Genomic DNA, 24,307 nt, shown 5'->3' on the forward strand with positions numbered 1-24,307 from the left:
TTGACACAGTAAATGTGTGTGGGCCCTAGGGCTGCAGGTTGCACCTCCTTGCACCTTAATTACATTTAACTTTAAAACAAAGGCTTGTTTTTAAAGCTATTCAAATTGGTAAAACTGCTGCATTTCAAATGCGCCAGATTTTAAAAATAATCAAACATTACATGAAATAAACTGTATAATATTTGTTTTACATTAAATTAAGCAATTTATTTCACCTTTTCTAGAAGCTGTTATTGAAGCATAAAATCACTAAGCTAAATTAGTTATTACAATGGCCCCATTTATTTAAAAATATATTTTTCACAAATTCTGTATTTATAAAAATAAATCTTTCAGTTCTTTTGTGGTGTTATCTTGATATAATGTGCTTGCGGGCTAATTATATAATTAATATATATTATTATGTATATATTCAATATTATATATATCATAATTATCCATCCATCCATTTTCCTCCGCTTATCCGGGTCGCAGGGGCAGCAGTCTCAGTAGGAAAGCCCAGACTTAATTAAAATTATAATTAATACATATAATAATTATCTGTATATTATAAATATACAATCATAAATAAAATTAATTTTAATTATATAATGAATATATAATAAATATGTAACAATTATACTATAATTATAAATATATAATTAATAAATATATTCTACATATATATAATTATATTAATTATAAATATAATTAAATATATAATTGTATACGTATTAATTACATAATTATATTATAATATATAATTAATATATATATTATATATATATATATAAATAATTCTATAATTAATCATTGACAAATTTGACATTTTTCACCTTTTCCAAGACCAATTAAAGAATTAAATTACATTATTATACATACAATAGTGTTAAAATTAATATAAATATATATAATAATTATCTGTATATTATAAATATATAATAATAAATATAATTCATTATAATTATATAATAAATATATAATAATTATATAATTATATTATAATTATAATAATTATATAATTAATAAATATATTCTATATATAAATAATTGCAATTGTAATATAATTATAATAATTCTGTAATTAATATATATTCTATATTTTATACCCATGTATAAATAATTATATAATTATATTAATTATAAATATAATTATATATATATATATTAATTATATTATAATTATATATAATTAATATATTATATATATATAATTAATCATTGACAAATTTGACATTTTTGACCTTATTTGACATTATTATACATACAATGGTGTCACGTGTTTTAGGTCATAAACGAGGTACTTCCTGTGAAGGGCCATTTAAAACCATATTATCTCACCAAGATGGGAACGTCTACAGTGACGTCATGTGTCCAGGGAATGCGGGCATGGAACTGCATTCTTCCCCCCCCCCCCCCCTCCCCTCCTTCCCGACTGCGAGAAGGCATTACACAGGAAGAAGGAAGAAAAAAAAAACCAGACTGGAATCCCTCCTTCTCCTCTTCCTCCTCCTCCTCCTCCTCTTCCCGTGTGGGCGAATAACGGTGCTTGAGAAGTTATTGCAGCTAGACAATAGCGGCAGCACATATACATTCATACAGAGGACTAAACATCCAGGCTGGGGTGTTCCACAATGGAGGACTTGGGTGAGTAGTCTGCATGTGGAGGGTAATATTTTGTTTTTTTGGTGAAGGGCTCCTGTGCTGCAGGAAATAAGCGCTCTGCTGACTGTGTGCTGTTTTTTTCCATGCAGTTGAAGAGTTAACAGTAGCTGCATAAGTCACTCTATCGATAGTTTATGATCACTTATTCCTATCTCCAAGGCTCAGATCCTTGTGGAGCTTTCAGTCGTGGATCCATTCATATCAACAAGTTGAGGTGCAGATCTTGGAGCATAATCAACAATAATATGAACGCAATTCCTCTTGTTCGTTACTGTGGGAGTGGGAAGAGCTTAGTTCCCTCAAAGCCATTCTGCTATTTCCACTCTTCCAGTTCAAGTGTGGGGGATTCATGTTTTTTTTTTTTTTTTTTGTGCCACAAAGATGAAACTTGAGCACATCTGGATTAGATTGTCCACTCAGACTCCCTCGCAGTGGCCATGTTTGCTCCACTTTATTATGTTCTTTTCGTCCTAAGTTAAGTGGAGAACCCAGGAGGCCAACACAAACATTCAGACATCCCACTCTAAATATGGTCATAATTCCCATTGGGAGAAATTCACCTCCTTATATGAGCAGTCTAAAGTGTAGAGGAGGAGGAGGAGGAGGAGGAAGAAGGGCATGTGTTGGAGATTGTGCACATGATCGTCACCACGCGTACCACAACTGTGAATCATCACAAGCCATGGTGGGACTGAAGTCTTCATGTTTTGTGTAAAGAAGCGAGAACTATGATTCCTGCATTCATGAAGTAGCCTACTCAGGAGATACATTTTGGCAGTAGATCCTCAAAATCAACACAGCACTCCTGTCATATTGAGGATCTTTGACCGCACGGTGGTCGAGCGGATAGCGCACAGGCCTCAAAGCTATGACGCCCGAGTTCAATTCCACCCTCGGCCATCTGTGTTCTCCAAATTCTCCATAGATATGAATGTGAGTGTGAATGGTTGTTTGTCTATATGTGCCCTGTGATTGGCTGGCCACCAGTTCCGAGTGTACCCCGCCTCTTGTCCAAAGACAGCTGGGATAGGCTCCAGCACTCCCCGTCACACTCGTGAGGATAAACGGGAGAAAATGAATGTAAGAATTTACAGGGGTGCACAGTGGTAGAGTGGTTAGCGCGCAGGCCTCACAGCTATGAGACCCGAGTTCAATTCCATGCTAGGTTAATTGGCGACTCCAAATTGTCCATAGGTATGAATGTGAGTGTGAATGGTTGTTTGTCTATATGTGCCCTGTGATTGGCTGGCCACCAGTCCAGGGTGTACCCCGCCTCTCGCCATAAGACAGCTGGGATAGGCTCCAGCACCCCCGACCCTTGTCGAATAAGCGGTAGAAAATGAATGAGTGAATGAATTAATGTAACATTTACAGGGCTTCTTGGTTGCACGGTGAACGAGTGGTTAGTGTGCAGCCCCCACAGCTAGTAGACCCTAGTTTGATTCCACCCTCCGCCATCTCTGTGTGGAGTTTGCATGTTCTCCCCGTGCATGCGTGGGTTTTCTCCGGGTACTCCGGTTTCCTCCCACATTCCAAAAACATGCTAGGTTAATTAGCGACTCCAAATTGTCCATAGGTATGAATGTGAGTGTGAATGGTTGTTTGTCTATATGTGCCCTGTGATTGGCTGGCCACCAGTCCAGGGTGTACGCCGCCTCTTGCCTGAAGACAGCTGGGATAGGCTCCAGCACCCTCCGCGACACTTGTGAGGAAAAGCGGTAGAAAATGAATGAATGAATGTATCGAGCTGTGGACTCCTATAGAGCAGCTACACACAATAACCCACACAGAAAACTTTCTAGAGCTTCCAGAATCTGCACCTATTTCTTTGGATTTGGGTCAGTTGGGTACATCTCAGCTGCTTTTCCTCTTTATAATTCTGCGAATGACATTTTTATTGATGATTGCGATGTTTGAAATGATGTTTATAAAGAATTGAAAGCAGTCATGAATCACTAGCACACAGGGATGATGTCATGCAGCTGCTAAGTTGATAAAAAAAAGGGTGGGAATTAGATATGAGCTGCCCAACACGCTTCCTCCTCTGCATCCCTTCCACGCTGGCATGTCTGGACTATTCAATAAGTGTTGTGAGCTCTTATGGCTGCTCTTGTGTGTGTGTGTCGTTTCTCCTCAGGAGTCCCTGAGCCACTTAACTACCCTCTCAATCCTCGTATTGTTGTCTTTGGTACGTAGCGATGTGTGCACGTGCTTCTCGGTTGTTTTCTACTACATCTGTTTACAGCATGCTGCATGGATTTTTATGATCTATTATTATTATTATTATTATTATTATTATTATTATTATTCGTCCACTTAAGTATCCAAACTTATTCTCTCTCGTCACCACTTTAGACGCCCTCCTCGCAGATTTGGAGAAGACGGGATCTCCTCTTGCACAGTGTCCTGTCCTCCTTACATCCGAGCCGCCACTACATGCTGATCCAGACTCGCAGAACCCTGCAGAGGCCCGGCCACCACCACCAGCCTACACCCCGCAGCAGGTATAAGGTCACCTACACTATTTAAGATTAAGATTAAGATTAAGATTAAGATTAGGATTAAGATTAAGATTAAGATTAAGATTAAGATTAAGATTAAGATTAGGATTAGGATTAGGATTAGGATTACGATTACGATTACGATTACGATTACGATTACGATTACGATTAAGAATAAGAATAAGAATAAGAATAAGAATAAGAATAAGAATAAGAATAAGAATAAGAATAAGAATAAGATTAAGATTAAGATTAGGATTAGGATTAGGATTAGGATTAGGATTAGGATTAGGATTAAGATTAAGATTAAGATTAAGATTAAGATTAAGATTCTGATTCTGATTCTGATTCTGATTCTGATTCTGATTCTGATTCTGATTCTGATTCTGATTCTGATTCTGATTCTGATTATGATTATGATTAAGATATTAGGATTAAGATTAAGATTATGATTATGATTAAGAATAAGAATAAGAATAAGAATAAGAATAAGAATAAGAATAAGAATAAGAATAAGAATAAGAATAAGAATAAGAATAAGAATAAGAATAAGAATAAGAATAAGAATAAGAATAAGATTAAGATTAAGATTAAGATTAAGATTAAGATTAAGATTAAGATTAAGATTAAGATTAAGATTAGGATTAGGATTAGGATTAGGATTAGGATTAGGATTAGGATTAGGATTAGGATTAGGATTAAGATTAAGATTAAGATTAAGATTAAGATTCTGATTCTGATTCTGATTCTGATTCTGATTAAGATATTAGGATTAAGATTATGATTATGATTATGATTATGATTAAGAATAAGAATAAGAATAAGAATAAGAATAAGAATAAGAATAAGAATAAGAATAAGAATAAGAATAAGAATAAGAATAAGAATAAGAATAAGAATAAGAATAAGAATAAGAATAAGAATAAGAATAAGAATAAGAATAAGATATTAAGATTAAGATTAAGATTAAGATTAAGATTAAGATTAAGATTAAGATTAAGATTAAGGTTAAGGTTAAGGTTAAGGTTAAGGTTAAGGTTAAGGTTAAGGTTAAGGTTAAGGTTAAGGTTAAGGTTAAGGTTAAGGTTAAGGTTAAGATTAAGATTAAGATTAAGATATTAAGATTAAGATTAAGATTAAGATTAAGATTAGGATTAAGATATTAAGATAAGATTAGGATTAAGATATTAAGATTAAGATTAAGATTAAGATTAAGATTAAGATTAAGATTAAGATTAGGATTAAGATTAAGATTAAGATTAAGATATTAAGATTAGGATTAGGATTAGGATTAGGATTAGGATTAGGATTAGGATTAGGATTAGGATTAGGATTAGGATTAGGATTAGGATTGAGATTGAGATTGAGATTAGGATTAGGATTAGGATTAGGATTAGGATTAGGATTAGGATTAGGATTAGGATTAGGATTAAGATTAAGATTGAGATTGAGATTGAGATTGAGATTGAGATTGAGATTGAGATTGAGATTGAGATTGAGATTGAGATTGAGATTGAGATTGAGATTGAGATTGAGATTGAGATTGAGATTAAGATTAAGGTTAAGATTAGGATTAAGATTAAGATATGCCTTTATTCGTCCCTCAGTGGGAAAATTTGTATTGCACAGCAATACAAAGTCAGTTAAGAGTCAGTTAAGTATACAGCCAAGTACAAAAAATACACAATATAGAAAAATAAACAATATAAACAACCCAAGTATTAACAAAATCAACAGTTTTTATACACAGAGTTATATACAATACAGTATGTAGATAATATGAAACGTGATGAGATATATGACCAGTCTATACACTGAGATCTTGCTAGTGAATTAATATGAGGCATTATGGAAATACTTCACATAGACCTTAGAATATTGCATTTAGAGCCCTTAATATTGCACATGGAGGTTGATCAGATATTGCACAGTGAATGGGGTCTGGAGTAACTATACTGACTATAAAAGCAAGTATTACACAATCAATTTCATCAATCTTATGACCTCTATTCCATTATTTGGGTCAATATAATATATTGGTTCCCATCAGTGTACATTCTTTTTTATGATATTATGTTGTTTATCAGACTGTTTCTGCAGCAATGAAGTCCTCCCAAAACTCCAATCCGGACAAACTATACAGGTAATCTCCATGTTTGGATTTATAGAATTTTCTACATCTTGTTTTTAGATTAGATTAGATTTGATTCAACTTTATTGTTATTGCTCAGGGGTGGTTAGCACGCAGACCTCACAACTAGGAGACCCGAGTTCAATCCCACGCTTATCCTGGTCCTGCACTGGTCAGTAGCCAATCACAGGGCACATATAGACAAACAACCATTCACACTCACATTCATACGTATGGACAATTTGGAGTCGCTAATTAACCTAGCATGTTTTTGGAATGTGGAAGGAAACCGGAGTACCCGGAGAAAACCCACGCATGCACGGGGAGAACATGCAAACTCCACACAGAGATGGCCTGTGAGGTCTGCACGCTAACCACTTGTCCACCGTGCCGCTTGTGACAAGATATAATAACAGTAATATGTACAGTAGTGCAATGAAGTAGTGCAATTAAGTGACTGATGGGGTATTGGGGGTCAGAGTTCAGCAGGGGTGTGTGAGTAGTGGAAGTGGGAGGGGATCAATGGGGGTCAGAGTTCAACAAGGAGACAGCTGTTGGGAAAAAGCTGTTCCTGAACCTGATGGTTCTTGTTCGTAAGCTCCTATAGCGCCTCCCTGAGGCTCGGAGGGCAAACAGTGTGTGTGCTGGGTGGTAGGAGTCCTTAGCAATTTGCGATGCCCTCCTGAGACTACTTCCTGTAGATGTCCCCGATGGCAGGAAGTGAGGTTCCGGCAGTGCGTTGGGCAGATTTCACTACTCTTTGCAATGCCTTCCGGTCCCGCGACAGAGCAGTTCCAATACCAGGCTGTGATGCAACTTTGCTTATTTACAAAACGTTTTTATTTATTAATAATTAATAATAATAATTTTATAAATTTATATGTTTATCATTCTTGCAGCACAGTGTGTAAATCACGCTCTCCGCGCTCAGTTGATCCTCCTGCTTCTCCTCCAGCCTTCTCCTCTTCCTCGTTGCTAGGAGGAGGTCTGAGTGAACTGGATCATCTTCTGCAGGAGTTGAATGCGACGCAGTTTAACATCACAGGTCAGTGTGTGTGTGTGAGTGTGTGTGTGTGTGTGTGTGTGTGTGTGGAGATAAGCATCGTCGGTTCTAATCACCTCGATTTTGTGCTTTCAGATGAAATCTTGGCCCAGTTCCCCACTTCTAAGAAAGATGACAAAATAAAGGATAAAGACTCCAGGTAACAACACATGCATAATTAGAGCCCTGTAGACATGAACTAACACCCCTATAGTCACATTTACACTTATATATATATATATTTACAATATAGCAGACATTAAGAGTAAGTAACTGTTGTTTAGAAAACCTGTTTCATGTCTGGTTTGAATCCGAGGTGATTCCAGTGACTGTTGGGGCGTTCAAAGTTTGGGCGGAGGCTTTCCCGATTGGCAAGCAGCGCCCCCGATTGTAATTGTGTATTTTTGTACACTTGTGTTGCAGCTCCGCAAAACCGTCGGCAACATCCGCCACCCTAGAGTTGGACAAACTGATGGCTTCGTTGTCCGATTTCCGGGTTCAGAGCACAGTAAGGTTTCCCAAAACAACACAATGTTGCATTGTCAGTCAACTGGGAATTGCAAGTTTTGAAATCCATGTGATATTCAGTAAATACAGGTCAAAATACATGTTATATAATAATATAATCAATATATCACTATATTGACACTTACTATGGTACCCATTATGTCATTGGATGCTCATATCACCTCCTACTTCAGTATGTGACAAAAATTAAATTAAATTAAATTAAATTAAATTAAATTAAATTAAATTAAATTAAATTAAATTAAATTAAATTAAATTAAATTAAATTAAATTAAATTAAATTAAATTAATTAGAAAGGCAGGAAGTGAATGAATGTATCAAGCTGTGGACTCCTATAGAGCAGCTACACACAATAACCCACACGGAAAACTTTCTAGAGCTTCCAGAATCTGCATCTATTCCAGCAGTGTTTCTTTGGATTTGGGTCAGTTGGGGACATCTCAGCTGCTTTTTGTGCCGGATGGAAAGTCTGTCAGAATAGTAAACCATTCCTTCTTCACTCATGTTCCTCTTTATAAAGCTTAAATTAAATTAAATTAAATTAAATTAAATTAAATTAAATTAAATTAAATTAAATTAAATTAAATTAAATTAAATTAAATTAAATTAAATTAAATTAAATTAAATTAAATTAAATTAAAAAGACAGGAGGTGAACAAATGTAACAGTTACTGATTGTAAACAGGAAGTGAACAAAGGAAAGCAATAAAAAATATGAAAAAAATATAAATACAAAATTAAAAAATTAACAAAAAAAACCTTAAACTATATTAGGAAAGCAGGAAGTGAACAAAGGAAAGAAATAAAAATATATAAAAAATATAAATACAAAATTAAAAAATTAACAAAAAAACCTGATTGTAAAAGTACCAGATGGAGGGGTAGGATTTAATAAGCTTTGCTTCTTCCTACTCCTTTTGGACATGTGGAACTGTGAACTGATTATGGGATGCATTCAATTGTAATCTGATGCATGTTCAAATGAAATAAAACCATTACCATTACCATTACCATTACCATTACCATTACCATTACCATTACCATTACCATTACCATTACCATTACCATTACCATTACCATTACCATTACCATTACCATTACCATTACCATTACCATTACTCTGTCTGTCTTTAAATGCAGTAAATTGTCCTCCTGTCTCACTGCAGCCAGCTGTCAGTCCAGTCATCACAGCAACAGCGACAACAGCAGCGGCACCACAGCAGCCAGCCGTTCCTCCGCAGCCTTCGTCAGGCGGCTCATTGGACAGCATGCTAGGTCTCCTCCAATCAGATTTGACAAGACAGGGAGTTCAAACGTCCTCCAAGGGAAACTGTTCAGCCTGTCAGAAGCCAGTCGTGGGACAGGTGAGCATGCGCAGGCCACAACATTAGGTACACTACAATAGGTCAATAAGAGGTCTATTTGTAAACAATATACTGTATTTATTATGGCGGATATGGATACTGGATACTGGCCACTCAGTTTTTCATTTCTATGCTTTTCCGTGCGTCATGAATGAATGTAGGTCAGTGGAAATTTAATTATTATTTTTTAATATATATATATTTTTAATCCCATATTTATCTGAGGACATTGCGTGTGAATGCTTATGCAGAATGAAAAGATGAAGAAATAAAATTGCACAAAAGGCGTGAGTGTACTGTATAGTGTTTTTAGGACATTAGAAAAAATGGAATTAACCAAAAAAAGTAAACCAAGTGATTGCAAAGCATTATTGAGTAGCAGAGTACTGCAAAGTGTCTGTATATATTAATATTTATGAAAAGGTAAAAAAAATGCTACTATGCTAATATTAGCATGCTAATGTTGTCATGTTAGCATTGCTAGCATAATAACATTAGCAGGCTAACACTAAACATGGTAGCACAAAGTGTTTGTGTGAGTTCTAACTATGGCTAAAAAAATAATATGCTAATATTAACATGCTGGGCTAAAAAAAATAATATGCTAAAATTAACATGCTGGGCTGCACGGCGGACTAGTGGTTAGCATGCAGACCTCCCAGCCAGGAGAACAGGGTTCAATTCCACCCTCGGAATTTGCATGTTCTCCGGGTATTCCGGTTTCCTCCCACATTCCAAAAACATGCTAGGTTAATTGGCGACTCCAAATTGTCCATAGGTATGAATGTGAGTGTGAATGGTTGTTTGTCTATATGTGCCCTGTGATTGGCTGGCCACCAGTCCAGGGTGGAACCCGTCTCTCGCCCGAAAACAGCTGGGATAGGCTCCAGCACCCCCTGCGACCCTCGTGAGGATAAGCGGCAGAAAATGAATGAATGAATTAGCATGCTAACATTAGCATGCAACACCTAGCATGGTAGCGCTAAGTGTTTGCGTATGTTAACATACATAAAATCGGCACACAATGCTACTATGCTAATATTAGCATGCTAACATAATTACTGCTAGCATGCTAACACATAGCATGATAGTGAAATGTGTGAGTGAAAGTCGGTTGTATGACAATTGTTTCCTTCATCCAGGTGGTGACAGCCCTGGGAAAGGTGTGGCATCCGGAGCACTTTGTCTGCACGGAATGTGAGACAGAGCTGGGAAGTCGTAACTTCTTCGAGAAGGACGGGCGGCCATACTGCGAGTCAGACTATTTCACACTCTTCTCCCCTCACTGTGCACATTGCAACAAGCCCATACTCAGTGTAAGAGGCCTCTAGAGGAGTTTTCCCATGCACAAGCTGCTTATGTTAATATTATTTCCCCTTCTTCATCAGAAAATGGTGACGGCTCTGGACAAGAACTGGCACCCTGAGTGTTTCTGCTGCGTCAAATGCAGCCGCAGCTTTGGCGAGGAAGGTATAAAAAAAAAAACAACAACAACAGTGTACATCTTATTCTATCACAATGACATTAAACCTTATTTCGAATCTATTTTGTCAGGGTTTCATGACCGTGAAGGACAGCAGTATTGCCAGCAGTGCTTTCTGATGCTGTTTGCCTCCCGGTGCCAAGGATGCAGCCAGCCCATCCTCGAAAACTATATCTCAGCTCTCAACTCTCTCTGGCATCCACAGTGCTTTGTATGCAGGGTGAGTGTTTCTTCCGGACATGCAGACCGTGGACAGAATTTAAAATAAAATAAACATTATTATTATTATTGTTATAATAATAATAATATTATCATAAATATATAATATTATTATTAGTAATTTTAAGTATATTAGAAATATATAATAACATTATTAGCGGGCAATATAATAATAACAATAATAATAAAAATAAATGATATATCTATTATCATAAATATATAATAATAAATATTATTATTATATTATATATTAATATAAATTAAAACCCCTAATTTTTATTTTTATTTTTATTTTTATTTTTATTTTTATTTTTATTTTTATTTTTATTTTTATTTTTATTTTTATTTTTATTTTTATTTTTATTTTTATTTTTATTTTTATTTTTATTTTTATTTTTATTTTTATTTTTATTTTTATTTTTAAAAATATTGTCATTTTTAAACATATTGTTATTTTTTAAAATATTGTTATTTTTAAACATTGTTATTTTTAAAAATATTGTTATTTTTAAACCTATTTGTATTTTTATTTTTAAAAATATTTTTTTTTGTAAAAATATTTTTATTTTTGAAAATATTTTTATTTTTATTTTTTTAACCCTAACCCTAGCCCTAACCCTAACCCTAACCCTAACCCTAACCCTAACCCTAACCCTAACCCTAACCCTAACCCTAACCCTAACCCTTACCCTAACCCTAACCCTAAACCTTACCCTAACAAACCCTAACCCTAACAAACCCTAACCCTAACAAACCCTAACCCTAACAAACCCTAACCCTAATCCTAGCCCTAACCCTAACCCTAACCCTAACCCTAACTAACCCTAGCCCTAACCCTAACAAACCCGAACCCTAACAAACCCTAACCGTAACCCAAACAAACCCTAACCCTAACAAACCCTAACAAACCCTAATCCTAACCCTAACCCTAGCCCTAGCCCTAACCCTAACCCTAACCCTAATCCTAACCCTAACCCTAACCCTAACCCTAACCCTAACCCTAACCCTAACCCTAATCCTAACCCTAACAAACCCTAACCCTAACAAACTCTAACCCTAACAAACCCTAACCCTAACAAACCCTAATCCAAACCCTAACCCTAACCCTAGCCCTAGCCCTAACCCTAACAAACCCTAACCCGAGCAAACCCTAACCCTAACAAACCCTAACCCTAACCCTTCCATTTAGGGTTAGGATCCATATTTTAATTAAGAAATGAACAAAAACATTATTCGATAATTAAAAAAATGAAATAATTGAAATAAATGCTTAAATGTGTGAACAATGCAATATACACAATGCAATATATTATTATAATTAGGGCTGTCCGATAATTATCAGTACCCAGAATAATCGTCTCGATATCGTCTCAGATCATGAAAGGTTTCGTTAATAGCTCTTGGTTTAAGTTTATTAAACTCGAGTTAAGTAATTAAGGCAATTAGACACCCAAAGTACTATAATGTCCCGGATGACTGCAGTCTTGGCTATACTTCCTGTTTTTAAACGTCTTTCTCCTCTCACCTCCAGGAATGCTACAGTCCCTTCGTCAACGGCAGCTTCTTTGAGCACGAGGGCAAACCGCTGTGTGAGGCCCATTACCATCAGTCGCGAGGCAGCGTGTGTCAGGCCTGCCAGCAACCCATCCTGGGCCGCTGTGTCACCGCCATGGGCGCCAAGTTCCACCCTCACCACCTGGTGTGCCACTTCTGCCTGAAACCTCTGAGCAAAGGCTGCTTCAAGGAGCAGGAGAACAAGCCCTACTGCCACCCGTGCTTCATCAAACTCTTCGGTTAAGGATGTGATCCTCCACCGAGTGAAAAAGCTTTTTTTTACATTTTTATACTGCGGCAGTGAGTGTGGAGCTGGTCTTTTTATACTGAAGGAGATTAAACTGCTCCTAATCATTTTTTTTTTTACGAATAAAGCTCTAAAGACTGTATTTAGAGTTAAAATTATGCCAAATGTACTGATCCAAATTGATTTTATTGCCAAAGATCGAAAAAAATATATATATTTGCAAAGGAATATTATGATGGTCCATAAAACAAGACTTATTTTTCCTTGCAGAAAAATAAGCATCACTGCAGCTGCCTTCACTTTGTATGTCATCCATTAGCGTATATATGTTCAGTCGGACTAATTAATACCATTCCATCACAAATGCTGTATGCACTTTGCCCAAATTTCAAATTATAAATAAAATTTTTTTATGCTGTATCTTTTGTGTTTTTATTTTAGGGCCACATTTTGTCTTTTTTTTGCCAAATTGATTTGATTATTAATTGGGGAGGTGCCAGTAATGCTAATTGACCACTAGATGTCGCTCGCTGTCTACTAAAATCGGCCTGTACGTCGCACTTGATGACGTAGGCACGTTTTCATCACGCGCACAGGTGAGGTCAATTAAACAGTAATGAGACTCCCGAACAGTTTGACCCAAGGCGACATAACATAACACAGACAAAAGTTACTGTTGCTTGTTATCTTTAAAAGGGAATACAAATATCTCCAAAATACACCATGAGTGATTCAGAGAACCAGCAAGTAAGTCACATTTTTAAAAATGTAATGTAGTTCGTCTACAGTTGGTTTAATTGGCTACTTCCGGTTACCCGATGGCTAATACTGAAAATGTTGAAAAGTTGAAAAATGTCTCCCAAATAAGGCACCACTTCCTGGTTTAGTGTCACAAGACAAGTAAAATACAATCATAACACTCAGGTGGCTGAAGAAGTAGAAGAAGGAGAGTCCCAGCAGAAGCTTCAGTGGCCTGAAAATGGAGATGACTGGAGCGAAGACGACGTCGAGAGCAATATGGACTGCGGGCTTTTGCAGGCCATGGCGGAGGAGGATGAAGAGATCAATGTCTACAATGAGGAGACCTTTGGAATGGGTGCGTTAATGCGACATGGAATTTAATTACTTAATTAATGGAATATATCTAAACAAATACACAATAATGTAGCGGTGTCGCCGTGTTTTGGCACATATTGTTTAAGAAAATGTAATGGCGCCATGACTTAATCAAACATCAACAGGTGGATACAGAGGTTAATTATGTAAGTACTGCCATCTAGTGGAAGAGTTTAGTTCTGCCCGTCACTATTCATTAATAGTAAACGTGCATGTGCCCTGTGGTTTGATGTGTATTGGTTTGTGACATTTTTTAAAATGTAAAAATGTCAACAAAAAAACTCGTAATCCTGGGTAATGGATTTTATTTCATTTAAACATGCATCCGATTACAATTGAGTGCATCACATAGTTCACATCAGTTCACAGTTCCACATGTCCAAAAGGAGTAGGAAGAAGCAAAGCTTATTAAATCCTACCCCTCCATCTGGTACTTTTACAATCAGTAACTGTTACATTTGTTCACGTCCTGCTTTCCATAATACAGTTTAAGGTTTTGTTTTTTTTATTGTGTAAATTTTCGTCTCGTACCGAAGTACTTGAAAAATAATATATACATATAAATAAAATATAAAAAATAAAATAAATTATACAAATAAAATAAAATTTAAAATAAAATAAATAAAAAAATAAAATTAAAATAAAAAAAATTAAAATAAAATAAAAATTTAAAAAAATAAATTAAAACTATATTAGGAAAGCAGGAAGTGAACAAATGTAACGGTTACTGATTCACTTCCTGCTTTCCCAATTTTATTTTTATTTATTTTATTAATTTTTATTATTTTTTATTTATTTTTGATGGTTAGCAAAGGGCCAAGGTTGTTGGACTTGACCAAAACCCTGTCGCATCTTCAGTTTAACAAATATGTCCTGACGGGCTACCGTCCGATGTCCACTGCTCAGGAGTGTCTCCAGAGCCTGTTTTATTAATTTTTTATTTTTTTGTTAAAAAAAAAAAAAATTGTCCCGTACCGAAGTACAAGGTGATATGACCATACAATGCCATAATGGGTACCATAGTGTCAATATAGTGAGATATATATGACTAGTTCAAGACTCTTCATCCTTGTATTGTTTCTTGAATTGGCTCATCGTTGTGCATTGTTTGAGGGTCTTACTCAATCCATTCCATAGTTTGATTCCACATACTGAAATGCTATGGCTTTTTAACGTAGTCCTAGCATAGAAGTGTTTCAAATGTACTTCTTCCCTGAGATCATATATTTATCTGAATCAACAAGTAGAGATGTTGTTTGAAATTTGTAAAAACATGTCTGATTAATCAGATGAAACACGATACCTCATTCACTTCTCTACCCCAAATATTAAAGCTGTTAAAGCAGATTTTATACTGGGAAAATGGTGCCTTTGGTCCCCATTGCTTTAACATTGAGTCAAGACAAAAGCTGTGATCAACACACAGACAACGGTACTACAAACTGTATAATAATAATATGAAAATCTGTCCCTAAAGTCGACAGAGTAGCCATTTACATTTGTTTTGAAAATTGAAAAACTCCATGGAAGAACGTAAAGTGTCATATTTTTCCATGTATATATTATTCTACCTCTTTGTGTTTGTGTGTGTCAGACGTAGACGCACAGCTGATCCCCGATGACCCTACCTACACCCTCCTCCAGTTTGCTGAGCCTCGGCCACCGACGCCGGTACCACCGCCAGACCCGAAACCTGTGTCCCCCGCGACCTCCGTCCGTCAGACCTCCACCCCCTTCACAACTCGCCCTCCCCTCCCAGAGCGGTGCCCCAGTTTGTGCCTCGGGCAGCGAGGCAGGGGTAGAGGGTATAGGAGAGGGATGGGAAGGGGTCCCATATTTGAAGATCCTGCTGTGATGAGGATAGTGCAGGGACGGCCGAGCCTCAAGGTACATCTGACTTAATTCGATGAGATCTTAACTGCCACTTGTCCTCTATGTAGTGTCTCTATGTAATTTTAATTGCAGAGTCTTGATAGCGCTATAGTGGACTGTGGCAACGTTATGTACCACCATGCCTTTAATGAGAACGTGAGTACTTTTTCATATTTGAGTTACATTTTCTCTTACACATTTGAGTGTCTTTTACCCCCTGCAGTGGATGGAACCATCTTATAGAAAGACACGAAGAATCTCCGGTTCAATACTTCAGGTGAAGTACCTGTCTTAGAACAAGGACTTAGATAAATACTTATTTTTGTCCGCATCTGTTTCTCAGGACAGCGCAATAATATGTGTAATTGAGGGTCATAGAGGCAGAGGACAGCACCTGACCTCCAACCTCCTGGATCCTGCGTCTTCCTTCAGGGGTAGAAGAGAGGTCGAACCAAGGGGTCCCTACTCGAGGCGTCAATTTGGCCCAAGAGACCTGTCACAGGTGGGGAATTATGTTTACCCAAATGACGAGCTTGACATTTTTACATGTCATTTTACATACATGCAGAGACCGGGTGTTGGGTCCCCCCACCCCGGTGTTGGGTCCCCCCACCCCGGTGTTGGGTCCCCCCCCCCGGTGTTGGGCCCCCCCCCCCCCGGTGTTGGGTCCCCCCCCCCGGTGTTGGGTCCCCCCCCCCGGTGTTGGGTCCCCCCCCCCGGTGTTGGGTCCCCCCCCCCGGTGTTGGGTCCCCCGCCCCGGGTGTTGGGTCCCCGCCCCGGGTGTTGGGTCCCCGCCCCGGGTGTTGGGTCCCCGCCCCGGGTGTTGGGTCCCCGCCCCGGGTGTTGGGTCCCCGCCCCGGGTGTTGGGTCCCCGCCCCGGGTGTTGGGTCCCCGCCCCGGGTGTTGGGTCCCCGCCCCGGGTGTTGGGTCCCCGCCCCGGGTGTTGGGTCCCCGCCCCGGGTGTTGGGTCCCCGCCCCGGGTGTTGGGTCCCCGCCCCGGGTGTTGGGTCCCCGCCCCGGGTGTTGGGTCCCCGATGGCACGGCCTGTGGCTCCTCCCAATGTGGACGGCCCCAAATGTGGCGTTTCCTTGATCTTCAGTGCCATGCCGTGTCTCCATACTGGGTGTGATTGTGTGTGTCTCTAGTATGGAGGGTGGGAGGGAGGGGCTTTCTTTGTAATTGTTTTTACTTTTTAATTCTGTACAGCACTTTGTTGCATGTCTCTGCAGGAAAAGTGCTCTACAAATAAAGTTGATTTGATTTTGATTTCAATATTCAAGTTTGACATTTTTTCTTTTTGCAGATGCACGCACCCATGGTACCCGGACCCCCCTTCTCACGCCAGCCATTAACCCAGAGACGGCACTACAATCAGGTGTTAACTCTGATGCACTTTATCCTAACGGACTCTTGTGGTGTCCTAATTCTTGTCATCAGACAGGTGGATTTATGTATCCCACAAACCGTCCCTCCACACCGCGGTCCTTCACTCCTAAAATGATGCAACTCCGCTTCGGGGCCAATTCGCCAAGGCCGTCCCCCTTCTACAGCCCCTCAACTAATCCGATGCAGCAATTCAGGTGTGTGATGTCAAATGTGGAATAAATCCTCAATGTATTAGTCCCAAAATATTTTGGTACTGGAAAACATGCATAGCTTGGAGTATAGTAATCAGTATTAGTACCCTATTGGAAATGGTAATGGTTTTATTTCATTTGAACATGCATCAGATTACAATTGAATGCATCCCATAATCAGTTCACAGTTCCACATGTCCAAAAGGAGTAGGAAGAAGCAAAGCTTATTAAATCCTACCCCTCCATCTGGTACTTTTATAATCACTAACTGTTACATTTGTTCACTTCCTACTTTCATAATACAGTTTAAGTTTTTTTTTTTTGTTTTTTAATAATGCACCTCGTACTGAAGTATGAGGTGATATGACCATCCAATGACATAATGGCTACCATAGTAACTGTCAATATTGTGATATATATATATATATATATAGCACATTAATTGTCAAACTGTAGTTTTTGTATTTACTATGAAATTTCACACATGAAGCTAAACTGTTATGGTATATTAGGGTTGCAAAAGTGGTTATTATTTTAATGTTTTTATCTAATGTGCATTAATATATCAAATGTTATGTTTTTTTTAATATTGCTCCCCTTACTGCAGATACCCTGGTCCTGTCACCCAGCTCCACCCACAACATAAACGCTTGCTTAGCCAAAAACAGCATATCTTCCAGAGGTCTGTAAATATGACGTGGTGGTAATGATGCCTGTATGACGTCATTTGTAAATGTACACATTTATGTAGAAAAATACATGGCTGGGATCCTTACTGTAATCTGATGACTGCCAAAGAGAAGGAGTGGATTATTAGGCTGCAGATGATCCAGCTGCAAAGTGAGAATCCATACCTTGAGGATTACTACTACCAGGTACGGAACTCCATGTATTATGTGTATCTGTAAGATTATTCATTTGTGTTTTTATGCATTCAACATGCATACAAAGGGGGGGTTGTCTCAATTTGTAATTCCTGTGCACTGTACTGTCTGTGTTTTTAGGAGTATTACCGGCGAGTTGAAGCAAAGCTGGCTGAGGAGGAGCTGGGCATCAGGAGCAAGAGGGAGCCACCCAAGCTGACAACTCCTTACATAAAACAGACAGACGCATACACACCAGGTTACTCCTGCTGTCTTATCAGGATATCGTATGTTCTGTATATGATATTTGTGTTGTGGCTGGTAAGGGCGGGGGCAGATTGCAGTTCATTGTCCGGTCAGCAAGAACGTCACATACATTAATAATACATTTTATTTCAAAGCGCCCTTCAAGACACCCAAGGTCGTTGTACAGAAGATAAAAACACCAATATAAAATACACGATAAAAGAACATACAATAAATAAGACGGGAAGGGAAGTCTGGTGGCAATGAGTTCCAGAGTTGGGAGCAGAGCTAAGGTGGGCAGAGGTTACAGTGAGATGGAGGGAGGAGGAAGATCTGAGGGAACGGGATGGCTTGAGAATGTGGACGAGGTCAGAGGTAGGGGCGAAGACGATTATTGGAGCGCAGATGGAAGTAAGCTGAACTGGTGACATTAAAGGCATTACACATGCTATAGAAAGCCATGCTAGATCAAATCTTCCTCCAAAAACATTGCCACCATGCTGGAAAAACGGGCCCATTGATTGGGAAATGCACAGCAACCCCCCCCCTTTCATATTAATTAAATTGTGTTTTTTCCAACTGTGAGTGGTGATTAATTTTGTTCTTTCAGTGGTGCACATCGAAGGTTCCCTGGGTCAAGTCGCTGTGTCCACGTGTTACTCTCCTCGCCGTGCCATTGGTGCTGTTCATGCTGTCCAAGCTCAGGGTCCACTCGAGGTGACCTGTTACCCCACTATATCCATCATCCTTTTTACTCCATGACTAACACTCACTTTCCGCACCGCAGGATCAAAAAGACACGAGACGGCAGCGGTTAGAGGTCCTTAGCAAGATTGAAAAGGTTGTTGAGCAGCGAAGAAAACCATCACTGTTCATCTTCAGTAATCACCTTAACCTCCCACGTTGTCTTTCTTGCAGCTATTCATAGTTCTGTTGGAGATCGAGGAGACAAACCGAATGAAAATGACGGTCTTGTCTGAGGCTGAGGAGAGGTTGTTGATGGAGAAGACCCAGAGGAAGGTGGAGCACATCTTCTCCCAAATGCAGCACCATGACGCTTTGTGAGTGACAGACGGGAAGATGTTTGGTGGGAAAGGTGATGTTTCATGACCTAAATGAATCCATGTAGAGATTCAGGAGGGGAGTTTCTTCCATTCCTGGTTGTCTCAAAGGGGAAAAAGCTTCTTGCCCGTCTCATGCCGTTCCTGAAGCAGGACTCTGCCATAAACATCTTGACGATCGTGACCTCCAACCTTCCGACGCTGATGAGCAGAGACACTGAAGAGGTAAGGAATGCTTATTTATGGAGAATTGAAATTGGAGTTTCATAGTGTTTTGTGTTTTTAGACTCTTCCAGAGCTCTACCCACCCCTTCGGAATGTGATTGGCGGCTTGACCTTCAGTCAGCTAATTGGCATCCTCAGAGTTCTGACATCTGACACGTCCGACAACGACTGCCTCTCACTGGCATGCCAGAACAAGGTCTTTGCACTCCTCCTTGGCTTGTATTCATTCATTTTCTACCGCTTATCCTCACGAGGGTCTCGGGGGGTGCTGGAGCCTATCCCAGCTGTCTTCGGGCGAGAGGCGGGGTACACCCTGGACTGGTGGCCAGCCAATCACAGGGCACATATAGACAACCATTCACACTCACATTCATACCTATGGACAATTTGGAGTCGCCAATTAACCTAGCATGTTTTTGGAATGTCGAGGAAACCGGAGTACCCGGAGAAAACCCACGCATGCACAGGGGAGAACATACAAACTCCACACAGAGATGGCTGAGGGTGGAATCGAACTAGGGTCTACTAGCTGTGGGACCTGCACGCTAACCACGCGTACACCGTGCAGCCCTTTAAATGTTACAATGTAATGATAAAGTAAAAATATCAGAATAAAGTTCAACTTTAAAGTTAAACAGCATTTCTAAGAAAAACCTTCAGTTTGGAAGGGTGGAATCGAACTAGGGTCTAGTAACTGGGGCGTGCACGCAAACCACGCTACCACCGTGCAGCCCTTTAAAGGTTACAATGTAATGATAAAGTAAAAATATCAAAGTTAAACAGCATTTCTAAGAAAAACCTTCAGTTTTTCACATTTGCCGATTAAAAAAATAGGACAAATATTACATAAAACATAAAAATAAAAATATAAGAATAAAGTTAAACAGCATTTCTAAGAAAAACCTTCAGTTTGGAAGGGTGGAATCGAACTAGGGTCTACTAACTGTGGGGCGTGCACGCTAACCACGCTTCCACCGTGCAGCCCTTTAAAGGTTACAATGTAATGATAAAGTAAAAATATCAAAGTTAAACCGCATTTCTTAGAAAAACCTTCAGTTTTACATATTTGCCGATTAAAAATAGGACAAATATTACATAAAACATAAAAATAAAAATATCAGAATAAAGTTAAACAGCATTTCTAAGAAAAACCTTCAGTTTTTCACATTTGCCGATTTAAAAAAAGATAGGACAAATATTACATAAAACAAACTCGCTGGTTTCATATGAGAGGCATGAAGATTCTACTGACTCATTAGTACTCACTCAGATGGCCGAGGGTGGGATTGAACTCGGGTCTGCGCGCTAACCACTCGACCGCCATGCAGCTCGTGTGAACACTTGTATTGATAAAATATAAAATTGTTAATGCAGATTATGAACGTACAGCTGGAATGTTTGTCATAACCCCGAGATGTACAACTGTACATGAAGCCTATTAACTCGTGTTTTAGTCCACTAAGTTTTCTGTTGCACTTAAGCTTGATAATATTTCTACATTTCCACGGAAACTGAAATGTCCCCCCTCCCTTTCAGTTTGGCCTGTCTTTGCTTTACGCTTTGCTGTCCCATGGAGAGAAGTTGCTGTCTTCCGGTGTCCCACTGGAGCCCAGCATCGGCGACTTTGAGATGTGGTACTACTTTTTTTTTTATTAAACTCGTTTCCACTCAAAAGATGATCAATTAATCTTCATAAGGCATCTTTCTGTTGGCTTGCAGGACTGACACAATATTCCAGGTGGCACGACAGCTTTCCCAGTGTTCCCTGGTGGAGCCTCTCCTCCTACCCTCCAACCTGCTGACTCTCTTCTGTCGCTACCTGGACAAGCGCACGGTGCATCAACTGAAAAGCAACATGGAGTAAGAATATTCTCGTTCATCCAAGTCGGTGTATTCTCATGGCATTCAATCGGTCGCGTTTCGACTGTTCAGGTTGTCAGACCTTTTTTTGCCTCTCATCCTCGCTGGATTCATCAGGACTAGGCGGGACATAGCAGTCAGACTAGATAGGACAGCTTTAGTCTGAGAGCTTGCTTCAAGATGTAGTCTACTTATCCTCCTAGCGGAGGAGGCGGGTCAAGACATGGTTGGCTCTGTAGTGGTGTCAAATTAGGAAACAATGGCGTCTGCCCGCCAATGATGGTGTTTTTTTGTGCTATCATCTTTGGTAGCATCCCATTCAGATGTAATGATTGATCATGGACCCACTTCAAACTAGGGCTGGGTTAAACGATTATTTCTATAATCGATTAATCTAGAAAATAGTTTTTCGATGAATCGATTAATCCCTGAGAGTCTGTGAAAACATAAACCACATGCACAGGTTGATAAAAATAGATATTTCTAAATGATCTGCCCATATCAATAAAGTATAAGAACATGAATAATACTAACGATAATAGAACTACCGCATCATTACCTTTTTGGCGTGAAGTATTCCCATACTCTGTTGCGCCATCTTTTCTTCTGGCCGGACTCACTGAAACTCGTTGCCGCGGCCATCCCAATGTTTTGATTCTGAGTAGTGGTGTGGCGTTTGTGAACGAATGAATCAAAAGAACTAGTTTTGCGAACGAATGAACCGGCCATAATATACTCGTTCAGTCCGCTGGCCGTTTTGTTCATGACCGACACAGCACTAATTGGTGAGCTGTTGAGTCGGAACGAACGGACTGACTCGACGCGACTGACCGTGTCTAAACACATGGGGAGATCACAGGCTAACAACCAATTGACCGAAATGAACGGCTCTTTTTTTACTGAATGAAGCGCAATGATCCTGTTCACTGAAAACGGTTTTGCCCACCAATAATTCTGAGTGAAGGCACATCGACATGCAGTTCTTGTGTCGACGTATTTTTTGATGTCGACACTTCGACCCAGCCCTACTTCAAACCAAGGTCTCTGTGCCTTGTTTATTTCCTAAGAGGCTAAATGATGACTCATGCAGACCTCCCCCCCTCTGTTCAGAGATGGTTTCTTCTCCTTGCCTCTCCTTACAAACCATTTTTCACTGTCCAGAATGTGTACTTTTTTTTTTTTGTCCTCGAAAGAGATCACTTTCTCTTTTGAGGTGCAGGTACACCAGAATCTTGACCTCAAAAGTTAGCCCGTCTGTGTTCCATGTGGCTGCTTGGTGGCTGCTGGCTTTCCCCAATGTAAAAATACAGGAAGCAGTAAGAAGCCCTTTCTTACTGACAGGAAATGGATTTCAACTTTAAAATGTGTGTCTAGGTCTGCAACAGGATGTCTGGCGCTTCCATCCTGAGATGGATGGAACCCCAAAAAGACCCCCTCTAACCCCCACCCACGTCAAGTGGCACTGGCGCAAAAGAAGCAGAGGTGAAACTTGGACTTGGATCATTTGTGTATTTTGATTCTATTCTTATTCCTTAGCCCCCTTCTGCCTCACATTTGTGCACACCCAGAAACTGTTTCCCTTTTTTTGTTTTATTTTTTATTTTCCTCTGGTCTCAAGCGGGTTCAAATTAGTGTTATTTACGCTGAAGTCTGTTTTCTGTCTATTAATGTATTTCCAATCAAATTGTGTTGGATCAGGCTGAGTATTGTATAGTAATTATAATTGTACAGTCAAACCGATATGTTAATAGTAATCACTAAGGTTTGTCGCGGCATGGCCCCATGCACATTAACCATGCAGTTTTGGTTGTTTTTTTTTTTTTTTTTGTAGTGTAAAAAAAAAGGCATGACTTAAGTATTTGATGTCTTTTTATTTATTAATTTGGAAACAGCAATCATTTAAATCACACCCTTGTAGAGCACTTGCAATATAAATAAAACATCTTTAAAAAATTAAATTTGGTGTAGGAAATTGACAATTTGGTTGTTTTTTTTTTTTTTTCTCAGCACGTAATTTGTAATTGAAAGCCACGTCCTAAAACCTGCAGTCCAGATTTTACCACGGTTGTTAAAGTATTTACTTTTAACCAAACTGGTTAGTGTTCTTTGTTGAGACGCCTGCGTGCGACATTCCTTGAAAGACGGGGACACCAGACAACTTGGCTTTTTATCGGATCAATGACAGAACACAAGACTGAAAGCAAAACAATTTGAGGCATCCTCTTGGGACTTTTTAGATTTTAATAGATTTTACATTTACTGTACACCATTCAAGTGTTTTTTTCTTCAGTGTTGTGCTTAAAATATGATTCTTGATTGAGTTAATGTACCAAAATGACTAACTATGAACATGTTAATGAAGCTCTTTAATTGATGTTACCAAGTGATGGGAAGTTGCAAAGGCTGGGTGTGCAGAAGCCAAGTATGTGAGAGGTCTGGGTGGACCTGGAGGTGAGACGTTAACCTCTCCTTGACCTCATAAGAGGAGGATTTGGACTTTGAGTGAGGAATCTAAGTTAAAGGTGAGATCTGTCCTTTTTTTTTTCTTTTTCCCTTTTTTGAAGTTCCTTTTTAGCTTTTTTAAAACATGGAAGTTACCTAGTTGTTGTAAGTGCATAGGTTGACACCATGGAAACTCGGATCATGGTTTCCGTGGGTCATTAGTTTTTACTGGACACTCCAGTGATGTCATGTCTGATGTTCGATTCATCAAACCTTTTACAGAAAAGATGCTTAAGAGCTGCCCAAACAGTCTCTCTTTGCTTCACCAACT

At 38.9% G+C, this 24,307-nt stretch overlaps 2 protein-coding genes across 4 annotated transcripts; both read left to right on the forward strand.

Annotated features, from left to right (window-relative positions):
- The first annotated feature begins 1,496 nt into the window (after window positions 1-1,496).
- LOC131109542 (transforming growth factor beta-1-induced transcript 1 protein-like) lies at window positions 1,497-12,855 on the forward strand. Of its 3 annotated transcripts, XM_058061677.2 has the most exons (12): window positions 1,498-1,626; window positions 3,782-3,832; window positions 4,000-4,148; window positions 6,233-6,288; window positions 7,176-7,321; window positions 7,415-7,478; window positions 7,742-7,826; window positions 9,014-9,211; window positions 10,354-10,527; window positions 10,600-10,681; window positions 10,766-10,914; window positions 12,445-12,855. In XM_058061677.2, exons 1-12 carry the CDS (start codon window positions 1,614-1,616, stop codon window positions 12,709-12,711), a joined length of 1,434 nt encoding a protein of 477 aa, XP_057917660.2. In that variant the 5' UTR covers window positions 1,498-1,613; the 3' UTR covers window positions 12,712-12,855. The 3 variants fall into 3 exon arrangements, with proteins under 3 accessions (XP_078644829.1, XP_057917660.2, XP_057917661.2); XM_078788703.1 differs by lacking the exon at window positions 3,782-3,832 and having other exon boundaries at window positions 1,497-1,621; window positions 3,995-4,148; XM_058061678.2 differs by lacking the exon at window positions 3,782-3,832 and having other exon boundaries at window positions 1,502-1,626.
- A 433-nt stretch (window positions 12,856-13,288) lies between these two features.
- Window positions 13,289-23,460, forward strand: patl2 (PAT1 homolog 2). The gene is made up of 19 exons (XM_058061807.2): window positions 13,289-13,461; window positions 13,639-13,810; window positions 15,425-15,717; window positions 15,796-15,858; window positions 15,926-15,979; window positions 16,046-16,204; window positions 17,006-17,077; window positions 17,140-17,282; window positions 17,887-17,961; window positions 18,031-18,154; window positions 18,284-18,401; window positions 18,999-19,105; window positions 19,176-19,229; window positions 19,307-19,449; window positions 19,518-19,674; window positions 19,736-19,870; window positions 21,211-21,308; window positions 21,394-21,534; window positions 22,909-23,460. Exons 1-19 carry the CDS (start codon window positions 13,438-13,440, stop codon window positions 22,940-22,942), a joined length of 2,166 nt encoding a protein of 721 aa, XP_057917790.2. The 5' UTR covers window positions 13,289-13,437; the 3' UTR covers window positions 22,943-23,460.
- The last annotated feature ends 847 nt before the right edge of the window (window positions 23,461-24,307 follow it).

This window comes from Doryrhamphus excisus, unplaced genomic scaffold, assembly GCF_037039965.1.
Source record: "Doryrhamphus excisus strain RoL-2023G ecotype Guam unplaced genomic scaffold, RoL_Dexc_Guam_v1.1 HiC_scaffold_24, whole genome shotgun sequence".
NCBI lineage: Eukaryota > Metazoa > Chordata > Actinopteri > Syngnathiformes > Syngnathidae > Doryrhamphus > Doryrhamphus excisus.